This window comes from Nanorana parkeri, unplaced genomic scaffold (genome assembly GCF_000935625.1).
Source record: "Nanorana parkeri isolate BGI_ZX_2015 unplaced genomic scaffold, ASM93562v1 scaffold264, whole genome shotgun sequence".
NCBI lineage: Eukaryota > Metazoa > Chordata > Amphibia > Anura > Dicroglossidae > Nanorana > Nanorana parkeri.
The window spans coordinates 1,270,727-1,285,685 of record NW_017306532.1 but is presented as its reverse complement, the minus strand read 5'-3'; the positions used below and the strand labels follow the sequence as shown (position 1 = coordinate 1,285,685).

Genomic DNA, 14,959 nt, shown 5'->3' with positions numbered 1-14,959 from the left:
AGATCGGGAAGTGAGCGAACACATACCGCGTTCGCTCACTTCTTGATCCTGTCACGGCAGAGAGCCGTAACAGGGGAGGGACTGGATTCTCCCCTCCCCGCTCCGATCCTCCAGCGCTGACAGGCGGAACGGACGGGGGAGGGGTACAGCTGGCTCTGCCTCTAGATAGGCAGAGCCAGCTGTCACTCACGCAGCTGGGCGGATCCAGACATAATTGTCGGGATCCGCTTCAGCTGCGGTGTCTCAGTATACCACAAGCAGCAGCTCGCGGTATACTGAGCCGAGGGTGACAGGAGGGCGCTAGTTTGTGTCCTCCCGTTACCCTTAGGAGAACTATGGGGAAAAGCCCTAACCCCATAGTTCACCTTTAAGGGCTGTGAGCACCTCGATGAATCAGAGTTAAATCTTTACAAGGAATTTATTCTCATTTTATCTTTCAGGTATTACTTTTATGACGTCCCTCAGCCACTGTATACAAAGCCAGTTTGGAAAACAGTTAATCCTGTGATTGATCACAAACTGCAGTTTGTTGCATTGAATGCGTCTAATGAATTTCTTAACTACCTGCAGAAGAATGCCCTGGTTGTAGATCTCTGGGGTCTTCAAGGTAAAGGTTTTAGATTTAATTTCCTATTATTAAAGTAGTATTAAACTCTCAAACTTTTTTTTCAATAATGAATCCAGATCAAACAAATATACATTGCCCAGCAAGTTATTTCTTTACATTTTCGCCCAAGCACTCAGCCATCAAATTTCCAAACAGCTCCAATTATCTCAGCTCAGCTTCCCTAAATTTCCTGTTCATTACAAGATCCCAAGTAGCAAAGCAGTCTGCAGCAGCTGTCCTTCTACTAGCTTGGAGAAGGGGGGAGGGAGGAGAAGGGAGCAAGGAGCAGAGGATTGCCCAGTGGTGTCAGTATGATTGTGGATACACACACACAGATTACTAGCACACAAAAGGATGGTTCCATAGGACCCTACAAGGGAAAGGAACCACCCTAAAACAGGATATCAGAGGACCAGCTAATTCTGCAGGAAACTAACTTTTAAACTTAAAGATACATTTGACAAAGCAGAAAAACCTTTTGATTTTAATACTACTTTAAACTTGTAAAAAAAAAGACATGCATCCCGAGGGCCTTTATATAGCAGGTGAATTTTTAAAAGGGGTCCCTGAAAATAACATGGGACCCCCTTTCCACACCAGACAGGAAAGTAGCTACCTGGGTCCCCTTCTTGAACCAACAACCTGGCCCTGAGGGCATAAGGGCTGGTATCACCAGGATGGGTGGCCTTTTATTCAAATTAAAAAGATTAAAATGTTGCATGTATATAATAACAGTAAATGAAAACCTAGGAGATCCGATCACTGAAGCGTATATTGCACATGCAATTATTTACTCATCTCTTACCGGACGGGAGATGAGGCTGTAGAAAATTCTGTTTGACATTCTCTGTCTACTTCATTATTTTTTCAGAAACCAAATTAACAGACACAAACTGAAACACATATTCTTGTGGATTTGCAGAAGGCTGTCCTGAACATGACTGGTCTCTGCCAGATATAGAATGTACCAAAGAAGGCTATATTCTAATTGACTGCATGAAAACATTACTCCCTGCATCTACTTTGGTGGTATGTACATTGAATTTGTGTTTAAAGTCGTATTAAATGCTCAAACTTTTTTTTCAATAATTGATCCAGGTTAAACAAATATAGATTGCCCAGAAAAGTCTTTTTTTTACATTTTTGCCCAAGCACTTAAATTCATCCTGTTTCTAAACAGCTCCAACTCTCCCAGATCTGCTTCTCTGAACTTTCTGTCTAATACAAAATCACAAGGGACAGAGGACCAGGTCAGACAAGCAATCCTGTAACTGAGGACAACTCCCCAGTGGCAGGATTGCTAAGAAGTAGCTCACTGGCCTCACCGGTGGGAAGTTGCTTCTGAGTGAGGAAGATTCTCTAGCATTCAAGGCAAGCAAGGAAACAATTCCACAGGTAAATGACAACCTCACAGTAGCAATTCCCCTGTGGCCTTTAAATAGGAGAATAAATACAAAAACTTACAAACTGCCTAAACTTGAAAAATGATGACAGCTTCGACACTGCGTCACTTTCCATTTAAATTTGATTAAAAAAATAAAAACAATAAGTCTTATATAATCTTTAATGTAATTCTAGGGCCAGTAGAGCTGCACAAATGATGTGCAGTCTACACAATATATATTTTTAGTAGGGACGCACCAATACCAAGTACCATACTCGGTACAAGTACAGATGCTTTTCCAGCCCCAAGACTAGACTAGAGAAAAATTCAAAAGTTAGGAGGCAGCTGTTATTTGTAAGGAGCACACAGAGCTCCTGGGATTTGTACATCTCTGTTGTAATGTATGATTTTGTTTTTATAAGTATAAATAAAGGGATGCACCAATACCATTTTTGCGAGTACGAGTACTGGTACTTGCCGAGTACTTACAAGTACTGATACATTTTTGTTTAGTGTCATGTGACAGTTTTTCTAAAACAATACAGACTAATGATTTCAGGACAGTGGTGGAGTGCCAGAGCCAGGTCCCAGCTGCAACCTCTGCAACCCTGGTAGTTCTAATGAAAATGCCAAGTATCTGCACTGGTACTCGAAAAGTATCTGTGCATCCCTAATTTTTAGGCTTTGAAAAAAGGATTGTAATCCTAAATTAAAACATTGTTATAAAATACGCATTCATTTAGCCTAAAATGATTGGTTAATGATTGACCTAGAACAACAGACTGCTCTTAATTTCATGGGAGAGGTACCTTAGGGGCTACAGTATATATCAGAACCTTTACCTGCAAGTTTGTGGATTGTATTTGTGAACAATGGCAGTTCAGACTAACAGGTCTTGTTTGCAATCTCCTATAATTATATATGTACCTCCTAGCATATGTTTTTATTACCTCCTAGTGAAATCTTAGTTAGTCTCCAGCCTGCCCCCCACCACACCCCCTAAATAATCACTGACATAGAAAGAAATCTGCGTTTACACTGGCTATGGCCTTCTGAAGTCCCTCAGGGATGAAACTCGTTAAGGATTCCAGATGTAACCGGACCACTGGAACCAGGACAAACTACGGGCATTTTCAAGTCTTCGATTGCACGGTGGACTGGGATTGATTATGCTAAGAGAAATAGACAATAAGTTGTAGAGATTGGATACTCTCGGTTGGATCTTTTGGATGTCTCCAACATGGCAGCTAACGTATAATAGGACATTGGAGCATTTTTAGGATTGTATGGGCGTGACAATTACATGTTATGCATACCAAATACCAGTATTTGTCACTATTACACAGTCCGGCACACATTCCCTCTTTTTCCGTGGCTTATCTATGTAAGACAATCAATGCAACAGGAAGAAAGAGCTCCATACTTCCCAAGACGCAGAGCATTCGGCCATTGCAGGATCGCACTAATTAACACTACATGTACACGATTGTCTTTATACTTATCAAATCTGTTTTATTTCTACACTGACAATGGAAATGTGGAGGGAACCCATGGACATTTTCAGCAACTTGTGGCCAATGCTGGTGTTTGAGGTTAATTTGTAATAATACTAATACATACTCTATACACTGTAATCATCTAAATGTGTCAATCATTGGTACTGGATGATGGACATAATAGCTGTTTTAAAGAAAATACAAGTACATTTTTTTTGTATTTTATTCTCTTTTTAATTTGAATGTAATCATCCAGAGGTGGGATAATTAGTTGCAGGGTGACACATGTTTATAGTACTGTATATCGTTACATGTATACATTTAAGCAGAGCAGAGAGGAAATTATATTATGTAAAGGGAAGTAACCCATAGTAACTAATCACATTTTAGAATTGGTTGAAGTCAAATAGTTTAAGTGGTCGCTATGGGCTACTGCACTTTGCATAATGTTTTTTGCTCTATTACAAACTGAATGAGTGTTGTAAAGTCTTAGGCCGATGTCAGACAAAACTCACCAGCAACAGGGTCACTAAGAGACCCTATCCTATGGAGCCTCTCACTCTCTAGCTGGACCAGCAAGACGATACCCCTCACTTGCCAGTGAGATTGTTCAGGATTCCAGGCCATTGGGGGAGCGACTCCATTATGGTATATTGTCCATCTACCTGGGTGATTCTGGTACCAGGGATGTGTTGCCAGCAGAAGAATCACCCATTTGACACGGCCCAGACAGTGACTGCAGACATCGTTCAAACACAAACAATGGGCAATATTGTTTAGTTCAGGTTCCATCCTTGAGCATGTCAGCTATGATTCATACAAGACACTCAGTGTAAAGAATACTTATCTTTCTGTATTTCAGAATTCAGATAGCCAAGTGTCTGAGCTCTATTTAAAATTATTAAAACTGGAACAAGAGACGGAGCTTTTAAGGGACATTAATCGGGCCTTACGAGAAGAGAACATCTTCCTGAAAGAGTCACTGAAGCAGTCAGAGACATGGAAATGTCAAGGTTAGTTACTGCATATTGTGTGTCTCTGTATGCTGCCCGGGTCATTGGTAAATTGTCCAACATACAATATATAGCTTGTCCATTTTGACCTAACTCGAACATGGTGAGAAAACTAAGGGACTGCTTTATAACGCATTTGCAGTGTATAGCTGTGCGAATGATGTTTGCAGTGCATTACTGCTACTAGATAGATCTGAGGAGCATAGGAATTTTAAAGGACCTAAATCAACATCAATATAAAAGCAGGGGGAGACTTCTCAGGTGGAAAGATTATAATAGAGGAGCTCAGTATGTAGGAATAGGGATGACCATGAGAGTGATCCAAATGTACCCAAATTTCTCATGATTAATGTTAAATGTATAGCTGATCTTCTCCGTGAAGTATATTTACCAACTTGTACACAAAATACCAGGCAGCATACTTAAAATACCATATTCTCCTCCTTGCTGGGATTCTATTAATAAGTGCTTGTTTTCTCCCTGCTTTCCAGATTGTGATAAGGCTGTTAGACGCTACAACAGCTCTGCTCAAAGTTCCCATTCTGCAGGTTCTTCAAAGGAAGTTGTAAGAACTGCAGTGCACAGGGCCAGCTACGATGCAGACTTTGCTAAAGCTCTCAAGGTTTTCTATCAAAGCATGAACACGATCAGAGGACATTTCTTACGGCTAAAACACTACAAGCCACCAGTAAGAACACAAAGTTCATTTTTCAAATGCTCTAAAAAAAACTGCACCAGATTACATTTCTTTAGCTCTGCTCCCTTTTTTTTTTTCTTTGTAAGTCTATTAGCTGCATATTATCCTTTCTATTAGGAATGTGAATTGCTTTCACTGACAGGAAAGGTTTATGGATGACCATCATCATTGACATTCTTTAGAAGCAAGAGGGAAGAATGTATACTGCTTAATCTGCATCTCCTAGTTGCAAGCAGTGCACAATATTGGAGAGAAGGAATCTTTTAGGTAGTAATCGATTTCTCAGGGCATCCATTCCCATGTTCAATGTTTCCTTCTACCACAAGCTTTTATCTGCTTTCCTGCTATGTGTGATAGCAAGTACAGTGCACCCAGAATGAACAAACCATTAACAACACAAGGCACAGTATCTCACAGAAGTGAGTACACCCCTCACATGTTTGTAAATATTTTATTATATCATTTCATGTGACGACACTTAAGAAATGACACTTTGCTACAATGTAAAGTAGTGAGTGTACAGCTTGTATATCAGTGTACATTTGCTGTCCCCTCAAAGTAACTCAACACACAGCCATTAATGTCTAAACCGCTGGCAACAAAAGTGAGTACATCCCTAAGCCCTCGTTCACACCTGAAAGTGTTGTAGCGCGTTCTACGCTCTACAAAACGCTCAAAAATATAAAAACCATTGTATTCAATGGTCTCGTTCCCACCTTGGCGTATTTCCGCCGTCCCTAACGCGCTACAAAACGGCCCACGCCTGAAAAGGTACATGTACTACTTTGGGCCGTTTTGTTGCGCGTTTCCATTGGGATACAGCCAAGTAGCCTTCGGAAACGCGAGACGGGCGCGCAACTTTTTTACCGCGAGTCGCGGTAAAAAAACATGCGACAGACGCGCATATGCAATACGCTAGGTGTGAACGAGACCTAAGTGAAAATGTCCAAATTGGTCCCAATTAGCCATTTTCCCTCCCTGGCGTCATGTGACTCGTTAGTGTTACAAGGTCTCAGGTGTGAATGGGGAGCAGGTGTGTTAAATTTGGTGTTATCGCTCTCACTCTCTCATAATGGTCAACATGGCACCTCATGGCAAAGAACTCTCTGAGGATCTGATAAAAAGAATTATTGTTCTACATAAAGATGGCCTAGGCTATAAGAAGATTGCCAAGACCCTGAAACTGAGCTGTAGCACGGTGGCCAAGACCATACAGCAGTTTAACAGGACAGGTTCCACTCAGAACAGGCCTCGCCATGGTCGACTAAAGTAGTGATGGTACACTCACTACTTTACATTGTAGCAAAGTGTCATTTCTTCTGTGTCGTCACATGAAATGATATAATAAAATATTTACAAAAATGTACTCACTTCTGTGAAATACTGTATATGTATGCTATATGTACTGTAAAGTCTTTCCATGCATAATGATATATGGACTTTTTTTTTTACCCAGGAAGAAGAGAACGTTTATCTGCTGCGGCTTTTCACAGAGAAGCAGTCACAAATGTTCAAAGATTTCTGGCAACAGCTTGAGTCTTGTATCTGCAAGCTGAAAAATGACGTTGCAGCCATTGTAAAGAAAAAAAGACAAGAGGTTGCGTATGGCAGAGACTGAATTTAGAACCAAAGGAAATATACTTCAGTATTTTTTTTATAGTCACATGTTCTCGAATTTCCTTCAGGTAATAGTCTAGTGTGCACGTTTAGTTGTTTTATTCATGGCATTCTCGAAGTGGAAAGAACAATTGTGATGAAAAATCCTGGTTGAGCAGTAACAAGATCTGTGCTAAACTCTGGCGGTGTCAACAAAGGGTACTGTAAGCTAGTTGAATGTCTTTCAGGCTGACTGTAGTGTTCTCATGTTTAATTGGGTTTGGATCCATCCTTTAAAAGTGTCTGGCAAGTGTAAGACAACCTGCTAACAAAAGCTATCAGCATCTGAAACATATTATAGTGTAAAAAAACTCTACAAGTCTGTGCAGTGTAAAGTTTATCTGTATGTAGAGGCATGTCCGGTTTTAATAACTTTAGCTTAAGTCAGGCGGCCTGGCTCATCCCAGCACGTCTAGGTGACACCACTGGATTATTTTAAAATTCCTTCTACTATTTCAGCTTGTGTAGATGGGCAAATGTAGCTTCTTTCAGGTGCACTCAGTTTGTCTTTGGGATCAATTCGTGATGCTTCTGATGTCCTAAGCTGCTTTTCCGTGCTCATTGCCTTAAGGTGGCCATACACTTTACAATCCTCGCAAAAGTACGATCTGCCCATCTTGGATAGGCAGATCGTACTTGCGATGACTGCAATGAGGGGCGGGCTTCCGATGACTGCAATTCTGAACGGGCAGTGTGCGTGTGCGCACACCGGCCGTTCAGCAGTTGTCGAACAAGCACGCCACTCACCCGCCGATAATCGTACGATTCTCGGCGGGTTTTCTAGCCTGCTTGATTGACAGAAGACGTGCGACCGTACAGTAGAAACGGTCTCACTGCACGATTCTCGTACGATCGCGGGATTTCCCGCGATTCTCGTACAGTGTATGGGCACCTTTAGTTGCAAACAAATGCCAGTGTGCCCACAGAACTGATGAGAGGTTTGGCCATTATGACCAAAGACACTGCAGGCATTTCCCACTTGTCTGCTGATGACTAAAGTTCTGGCATTTAATGCACTCTGCACCCAACTTTCAGACTACTCCTGGTATAGATGTAGGTACAACAAAAGAGATCAAGTGTCACCCAAGATACAAGTCAATTGGTGGCTCTGCACAGAGCCACCAAATGGGACTAAATGTCTACCAAGCATTCCCCATATAAGGGGGTGAAAAGGTTTATGGAGTACGGATCAATAGACGCAAACTGTTGGGTACTAACTGGCAGCATGTCGCAGCACTTCATAAGAACTCCCATCGTTTTTTTCTGTGGAGATTCACCTTTTCTTTCTGCCCTGGTAACTATTCTCATTAGGATAATAAGGTGATGAATTCAACGTGAATACCCCATCCAAAAAAAGCTTCTTTTTTTTTTAATCAGATAGTTTTGTATTGATTTTTCAAAAAACAAATACAAAAAGTAAAAAGGAGGTGTACATTTGGAAAGCAATCGCCACATGTCAAACAATACAGAAGTATTATGTATACCTTATACCTCTCGCAACCCACAGCTGCTGATGTAGCCCTAGCAGTACATACATACAGAGTAGACCCCAGGAGATGGTACATATACAGGCTGTTCACTCAGGCGCCGCCTGTCCATGGTAAGACAGCCAGTTAGACCACATTAGAAGCAAATTTATTAATATTACCTCTCTGCTGAAAAGTGACGCGTTCATAGTCAATCATCCTATCCAATTCACTAAGCCATAGCTCCAGTGTGGGGGGGTGAGAGGAGAAGACCCACATACGCACCACCAGCCTTGACGCAGTGAATAGTGCTCGTTTAATGGCCACAGTCGTAAAGGAGGCTAAATCCGGTGCACCAATAATGCCCGGGATGCAAACAAGTGGACAATTAGTTAATGAGGATTCAAAAACTGAATTAACGACGTCCAAGACCTCGCCCCAATACCGTACAAGCTTAGGGCATCTCCATAATAAATGAATTAAAGAACCTCGGTGAGAGTTGCACTTTGGGTGAGCCCTGTACCCAATACGAAACAGAAATTCAGGTGTACGATATATTCTGTGGATAATGAACAATTGCGTCAACCTATGAGTGGGCGACAGCGAGACTTGTTCAACCCCTTGGAGTACATCTTCCCAATTGTCATCCGACAGAGCGCCTAAATCCGTCTCCCAGCACCTCAATGGTAGAAGAACATCAGACTTGAGGCCAAAAAAGCTTTAAATATACGTTCAACACTAAAACTAGGCACTGATCACAATAAATTGCCTAACAGCCTAGTCAGCAGAAATATGATCAGGACCGGTCAAATCAAACAATGCTTCTGATGTAGGGCACTGGTTGCAGTGTATAGTACTATTTCTGCAGTGTAAGAGATGATCAGGAATGTCTGTGGCATCCCTCTCTGCTAGCAGGTCCCAGTCCCTCACCGCTCCTAACACAAGTAATGTTTGTGCACTTCTGTCCGTGTCAAGCCATGACATGTGAGGACAGACCTCCACACGTGTTGGCCTCTGGGAAAGATGTGCTTTTACAAGTATAAACTTATCAGGATAAAACCAAAACGCCACACACAGGAACAGATTATGTTACAGTATTTTATAGGCTAAACAATTACCGTACAGCAGAGTTATGAAAAATATGAGAAGCGTTCTTCTATTAGTGCAATTAGCTTTGTCATACGAATTAAGGACGGAAAGCATTATACATATTTGAGTCCAGCTGCTCTAGTGACTCCCTAGTCATGCACATAGTGTCAGTGCCAACAATGCTCAGTTCTCGGTCTTGCTAATGACTTTGAAGTGGATGCCAGCTTTGTTCAGTCGGTCAATAAGCTTGGTCTTGGAAAAGGCAGCTCCAGGTGTGTAGACGCCTCCCCTGGAAAACAAAGATGACTTTATTAAAAAAGGATTCCCCAAAAATACTCTTAGGCTTGTGGAAAGAGTGGCTCAATGTATTTAACATCTGCAAATGAAATGAATATGCAAGGTCTTTTGTACACGGCCATTTCTTCACATCTAAACTGCTTTTATTTTCCGTACAAGCCAATAGAATTACAAAAGCAACTCAGAACAACGCAGCGTTTAACTTGCATCTAAGTCAGTTGGCCCATGTACATAAATCCTGTTTGAGTTGAAAAGCCGAGGGATTCTTTGACTTAGCACAGGGATGTCCAAACTGCGGCCCTCCAGCTGTGGTGAAACTACAAATCCCATGAAGCATCTCTCTCCGGGAGTCATGTCTGTGGCTGTGAGAATCTTGCAAAGCCTCATGGGATTCGTAGTTCCACCACAGCCGGAGGGCCGCAGTTTGGACATCCCTGACCTAGCATGATGGGTAGTGAAATATCTGTCCATCCTTACTAGTCATTTATTTCTCGCCATCTTGCCTGATGGTACAATGCTGTGCATGCGTGTTTAATGAAATAAAAGGGATTAGGTGGTGCCCGGTTGCATTCACAATGAGCCTCCTGTATAAAATTTGATGGAAGTAGCGGTCAGATTCAGTTACTTGTACAATGCAGTATACAAAATGGAATAAGACCTGACTGCCATGACAGACTCTGTGTACACAAGACACCGATTGTGGATTTAGGTAAAACGGTCACAGAACAATTGTACTTTCCAAAGATGATACTTTGCTAACGATATATTCAGAAATGAAGCAGTCTATGGGGAGGTTTTTAAGTGCATTTCCACTTGTGCAGTCAAATTTGGGAAAACCCATCTGCATGTGTGTTATATGTTCCCATTCACACGTAACAAACACGTAACGTAACAAAAATATACATTTCTGACCTTTAAGATGCGTCTGTGCAGTTGGCTTTTGCAAGCTTCTCTCTCAATTTAAGAGTCACAGGAAAATCTGTCTGTCCCCATAGAAAGACTATGGACACTATGAGCTTTCCCTCATTAACATACAATGCTTCTAAATGTTTAACCCCTTGTTAGGACAGTGTTCACGTCTACTTTACAATTGAGAATGAGATCTGCCAGCACAGTACAGACAGGGTTAATTATGTGAACATTAACCTGCACAGTCCTCATTGTATACCAAAGCAAAATTCAGTACAGAGAACAACTTTTCTTTCCAAATAGAGCAATACAAATAAAAGGTTATGCTATGTGAATGAGAAACATGTGACACATATAAAGTAGGTGTAATGTCAATTTGGCTGCAATAGTGGAGGTAGTCTGTGTACCAGCTGAGTGAGTCTGGGGGTCCAGGGAGAAGGAAACACCTCAAAAAGCCTTCTGCAGATAAATCATCAATTGTCTTTGTATTTTGTATAGCGTCTTGATTTATATCTTAGGCTGTTACGGTCAATGGAGTGGTTTGACATATTCTTGGATATGTAAGAGAATGATCACAGATCTACGTTTGTCACTTAAATGAGGTGAAATATGATTTATAATGTGTTTCATTCCTTCTGTATAAATCACACAACAGCTAATTCTAACAAATGTTTCCCTAGTTGGAAATTAAACACACAATTCAGCATTTTGTTGGTAGTTTAAGGGATGTAATAATCGATGTGGAGAGCACAATGCTGCAACAGAAAGTGACGCCATTGCAGAATCTTCACAAACCTTTTTGGAAGAGAGCCTGGTTCCTTTAAAATAGTCACTCCAGCTTGTACCATCCCAATCGGTGTGGCAACATAGCCAGCTTCTGTAATGTGAGGAAACATTCAAAACCCATTATAAAAACACGTATGTATCACTTTACATAAAATATATGAAGCTTATACAAATTCTGACCCTGCCTTTTCCATTGCCTTTGTATGACAAGGACACAGCAATCCTCTTCTCCTTACTGGAGGGCTCTGACATGAGGAACCAAGATGGCCACTTTCACAAAGAGACACAGTGCAGAACACTAAGTCAGTAATGGGGAAGGATTAGCTGTTGGGGAGCCACAGACAATTCTGGTAACTAGTCCTTTGCCTTTTTTTTTTTCCAAACAGTTTGCAGAGTTTAGTTCCTCTTTATCTGCTCACTTCAGGGGTTACGTGTTAAGGGATAGGTCAAGGGTTAAGCATTCAATGTTGTGGACATTAGGTATTAGGGTTCGTTCACACCAGATGCAGTGCGCTCCAGCCCGATTGCACTGCATCACATTGCGGCTGGCTCACTTTGTTGTGGGGCAGGAGGGGGTGTGGCAGGCCATTGAAGTGAATGGCACCGTAGCCACGTCCTCCGGCCGCACGGGATCGCAAGGCACATTGTGTTTGCGGTCTGGAGCGATCACAATGCTGCAAGCACTATTTTGATCGCACCTGACCGCAGGCACAATATGCCTTGCGATCACGTGCGGACGATCGCTTTGCGGCTGGAGGGCGTGGCTACGGTGCCATTCAATTCAATGGACCGCCACGCCCCCTCCTGCCCCACAAAAAAGTGAGCCGGCCGCAATGCGATGCAGTGCGTTCTGGACAGAATCAGGCCGGAACGCACTGCATCTGGTGTGAACCTAGTCTTAAGGTTCAGTTTATGGGTTAGGTGTTAAGTTTTCAGGTAGAGGAGGGTTCATTGTTCAGGAGGTTTCTTTATTGAAAGGTATTGTTTAAGGGGAGCTTTACACTTGATACAGACGTGATAGCAAATACTACTAGCGCTCAATTCTCGGCACCAACAACAAAATATTCTTGGTGCATGCAGACATTTCCTGTTGCCCTCTAAATTGCCCTAGGGTTCCCTAAGCTCAGAATAAATGAAGCTGGCTAAATTATTTCTAAACAAAGGAAGAAGAAAAAGTTTTACCTGGTCCTGAAACCTGGGTGCATATTTTTATATTGGGCTTCCCTTGCTGGGGATCTTGGTCCTGACTGTAGCCCTCTCCAAAGAAGGTCATCGTGAAAGAGGATTCAGCCATCTGTGAACACACCATTTATTATATAAACATGCTGGTTACTTTACCTTAAGAACAAGTTAGCATCGAAGAATCACTTCTATGTAAACACATAATGCCCCCTTCACACCTGTAAATGGGGCCAATCGCATGAGTCTCATACATTTCTCCATGAGACTCGTGTGATCAGCGGGAGGCGCTATATTATACAATGACAGCTCCCACCGCCCACAGCTGTTCAAAACCTGTTCCCTGTACCCAGCTTTATTGAAGCTTACTGCATGTTTATACTGATACCACACTAGGCTGAATGACATCAATAGGAGATGGCAGTTTAAGAGTGGGGAAGTTAGATGAAACGTTTTCCTTAATGATCAGATTTCAGGAGAGTGGTGCAGAATTCTGCAGTACAAATCATCTGACCCACAAATGTTCCTTTCTTACAAGAAGTTTAAAGCAAAATCCACCTAATACAAACGCTATTCAAAAAGTGCAGAGGGCTACATTCCAGTTTTAACCTCTTGCTGTCCGCCCGTTAAGAAAAAACGGACGGACGGCAGACTCGTACCCGAGGGTTGCCGTCGCCAGACGGCATTTTTTTCCTGCTCGCGCGCGCCCCCTAGCGCGCACGCACGGGCAGGAAAGACCCGCTCGTTACTACAGCCGATAACGGCTGTTTCACATACAACCGATCAGCGGCTCTATAGCCGCCGATCGGTTGTATGGCGTGCATTTCGGAGCGTGCCCTCCCCCCATTCTCGAGTGCCGCCATCTCCCCCCTCCTGACCCCTCACCTTTAATCCCGGGATCCGCTAGCCTATCTGCGGCCCGGGATCGGCTTGGGAGGGCGTCAGGAGAAGGAGGGAGGGAGATCAGCTCCTTGCTGTTCTCCCTCTGTAGTGTGAATGCAGAAGTGATGTGTATTACATCACTTCCGCATTCACCTGTCAGTCATCTGGCTCCTACTGCCAGAGAGAAGAAGCTGATGAAGCAAATCTGTGCTTCATCAGCTTCTTTTGGGGTCTCCAGGTGACATTAGGGGTCTAGAGACCCCTAATGTCTCCATAAAGAGGACCTGTCAGTGTACCTGTGCTATTACATAGGAGAATGGTATCCCCCTATGTAATAGCAATAACAATAAGTGAAAAAAAAAAATCTATATAAATAAAAAAAGTTACAAAAATAAAAGTCAAATAAAAAAAAGTAACCCCCCCAATGTTTAAGTTCCCCCCCCTTCGTTTACGCACATATAAACGTCGCATGCGCCAGCGCGCGAAAATGACAATTGGGCTACACGTTACGTATCGTCGCGAACGTCGCAGTGAGAGCAATCATTTTAGGGCCATCAATCACTGATAACACTAAACTGATGAGCGGTAAAAGCTTTTAATGCGTCGCCTATGGCCAATTTTGGGTAATGTAGTTTTTTTGAGGTTTCGCGCGCATGCGCAATTTTAAGGCTTGACATGTTTGGTGTCTCTTTACCCGACGTGACCCCATCTTTTATATTTTACCAAAAAATGTAATAAATGTTTTAGAATTTAATATAGGGGAAACTGTTTTTTTTTTTTTTAAAATCTGTAGTTTTTCCTTAATATATTAAAAAATAAAAACCCCAGTGGTGATTAAATACCACCAAAATAAAGCTCTATCTGTCCCCAAAAAAGCGTATAAAAATTCATTTCAGTACAGCGTTGCATGACGGAATAAATGTCAGTCAAAGTACCGCAGCGCTGAATACTGAAAAATGGCCTGGATGGGAAGGGGGTTTAACACCGCGGATGTCAACTGGTTAAAGTAAACCAGTAAATCATAGGGATGGGTGGAGAGCTAACCAAATACACAGCCCTCTACTGTGTGCTTGGAACTCTCCAATACTAAACTTTTAGTTTAAATCAGTCTGTTCCATATGCTGCAAAAGTAATGCACTTTGTTTTCCTTAGAAAGCAGCATCAGCATGAGTAGAACAGCCAGCCCCCTGCCAGCATGATGTAGAGAAGAGCCCTTACTCTCTATGGGGAAGCAGTGGTCTCTCTGCAGAAGTCTGACATCTCCCTACTGAGCAAGAGCTGTCTACTCAGAAGAGAGTGTAGGCATTGCTGAATGCAGAGCTACAGGTCTAACTTAGCAAGGGGAGTGTCAGACCTCTGCAGAGAGAACACTGCTTCCACACAGAGTCAGGGTCCTCTTCAGCAATTTCTACTTGGACTTTGGTTGTTTCCTAAGTATACAAAAAAAAAAATATTTGCAACACCTTCAGTTTTGGTGTACCTAGAGTATATATATATA

General features: G+C 42.3%; 2 protein-coding genes across 2 annotated transcripts in view; one reads left to right on the top strand and one right to left on the bottom strand.

Moving 5' to 3' along the window:
* The window catches only part of LOC108787478 (kinesin-like protein KIF28P), a 38,768-nt gene extending 31,953 nt beyond the window's left edge, over nucleotides 1-6,815 (top strand). Inside the window, exons 19-23 of the mRNA XM_018557048.1 lie at nucleotides 441-607; nucleotides 1,530-1,603; nucleotides 4,308-4,500; nucleotides 4,992-5,188; nucleotides 6,654-6,815. Of these exons, the coding sequence (XP_018412550.1) occupies nucleotides 441-607; nucleotides 1,530-1,603; nucleotides 4,308-4,500; nucleotides 4,992-5,188; nucleotides 6,654-6,815 (793 nt within the window). The remainder of the gene's footprint in view (nucleotides 1-440; nucleotides 608-1,529; nucleotides 1,604-4,307; nucleotides 4,501-4,991; nucleotides 5,189-6,653) is intronic.
* A 2,588-nt stretch (nucleotides 6,816-9,403) lies between these two features.
* SCCPDH (saccharopine dehydrogenase (putative)) overlaps nucleotides 9,404-14,959 on the bottom strand; it is a 27,018-nt gene continuing 21,462 nt past the window's right edge. The window contains exons 10-12 of the mRNA XM_018557050.1: nucleotides 12,583-12,694; nucleotides 11,410-11,491; nucleotides 9,404-9,697 (exon numbers count right to left, since the gene is read on the bottom strand). Of these exons, the coding sequence (XP_018412552.1) occupies nucleotides 9,592-9,697; nucleotides 11,410-11,491; nucleotides 12,583-12,694 (300 nt within the window). The 3' untranslated portion in view covers nucleotides 9,404-9,591. The remainder of the gene's footprint in view (nucleotides 9,698-11,409; nucleotides 11,492-12,582; nucleotides 12,695-14,959) is intronic.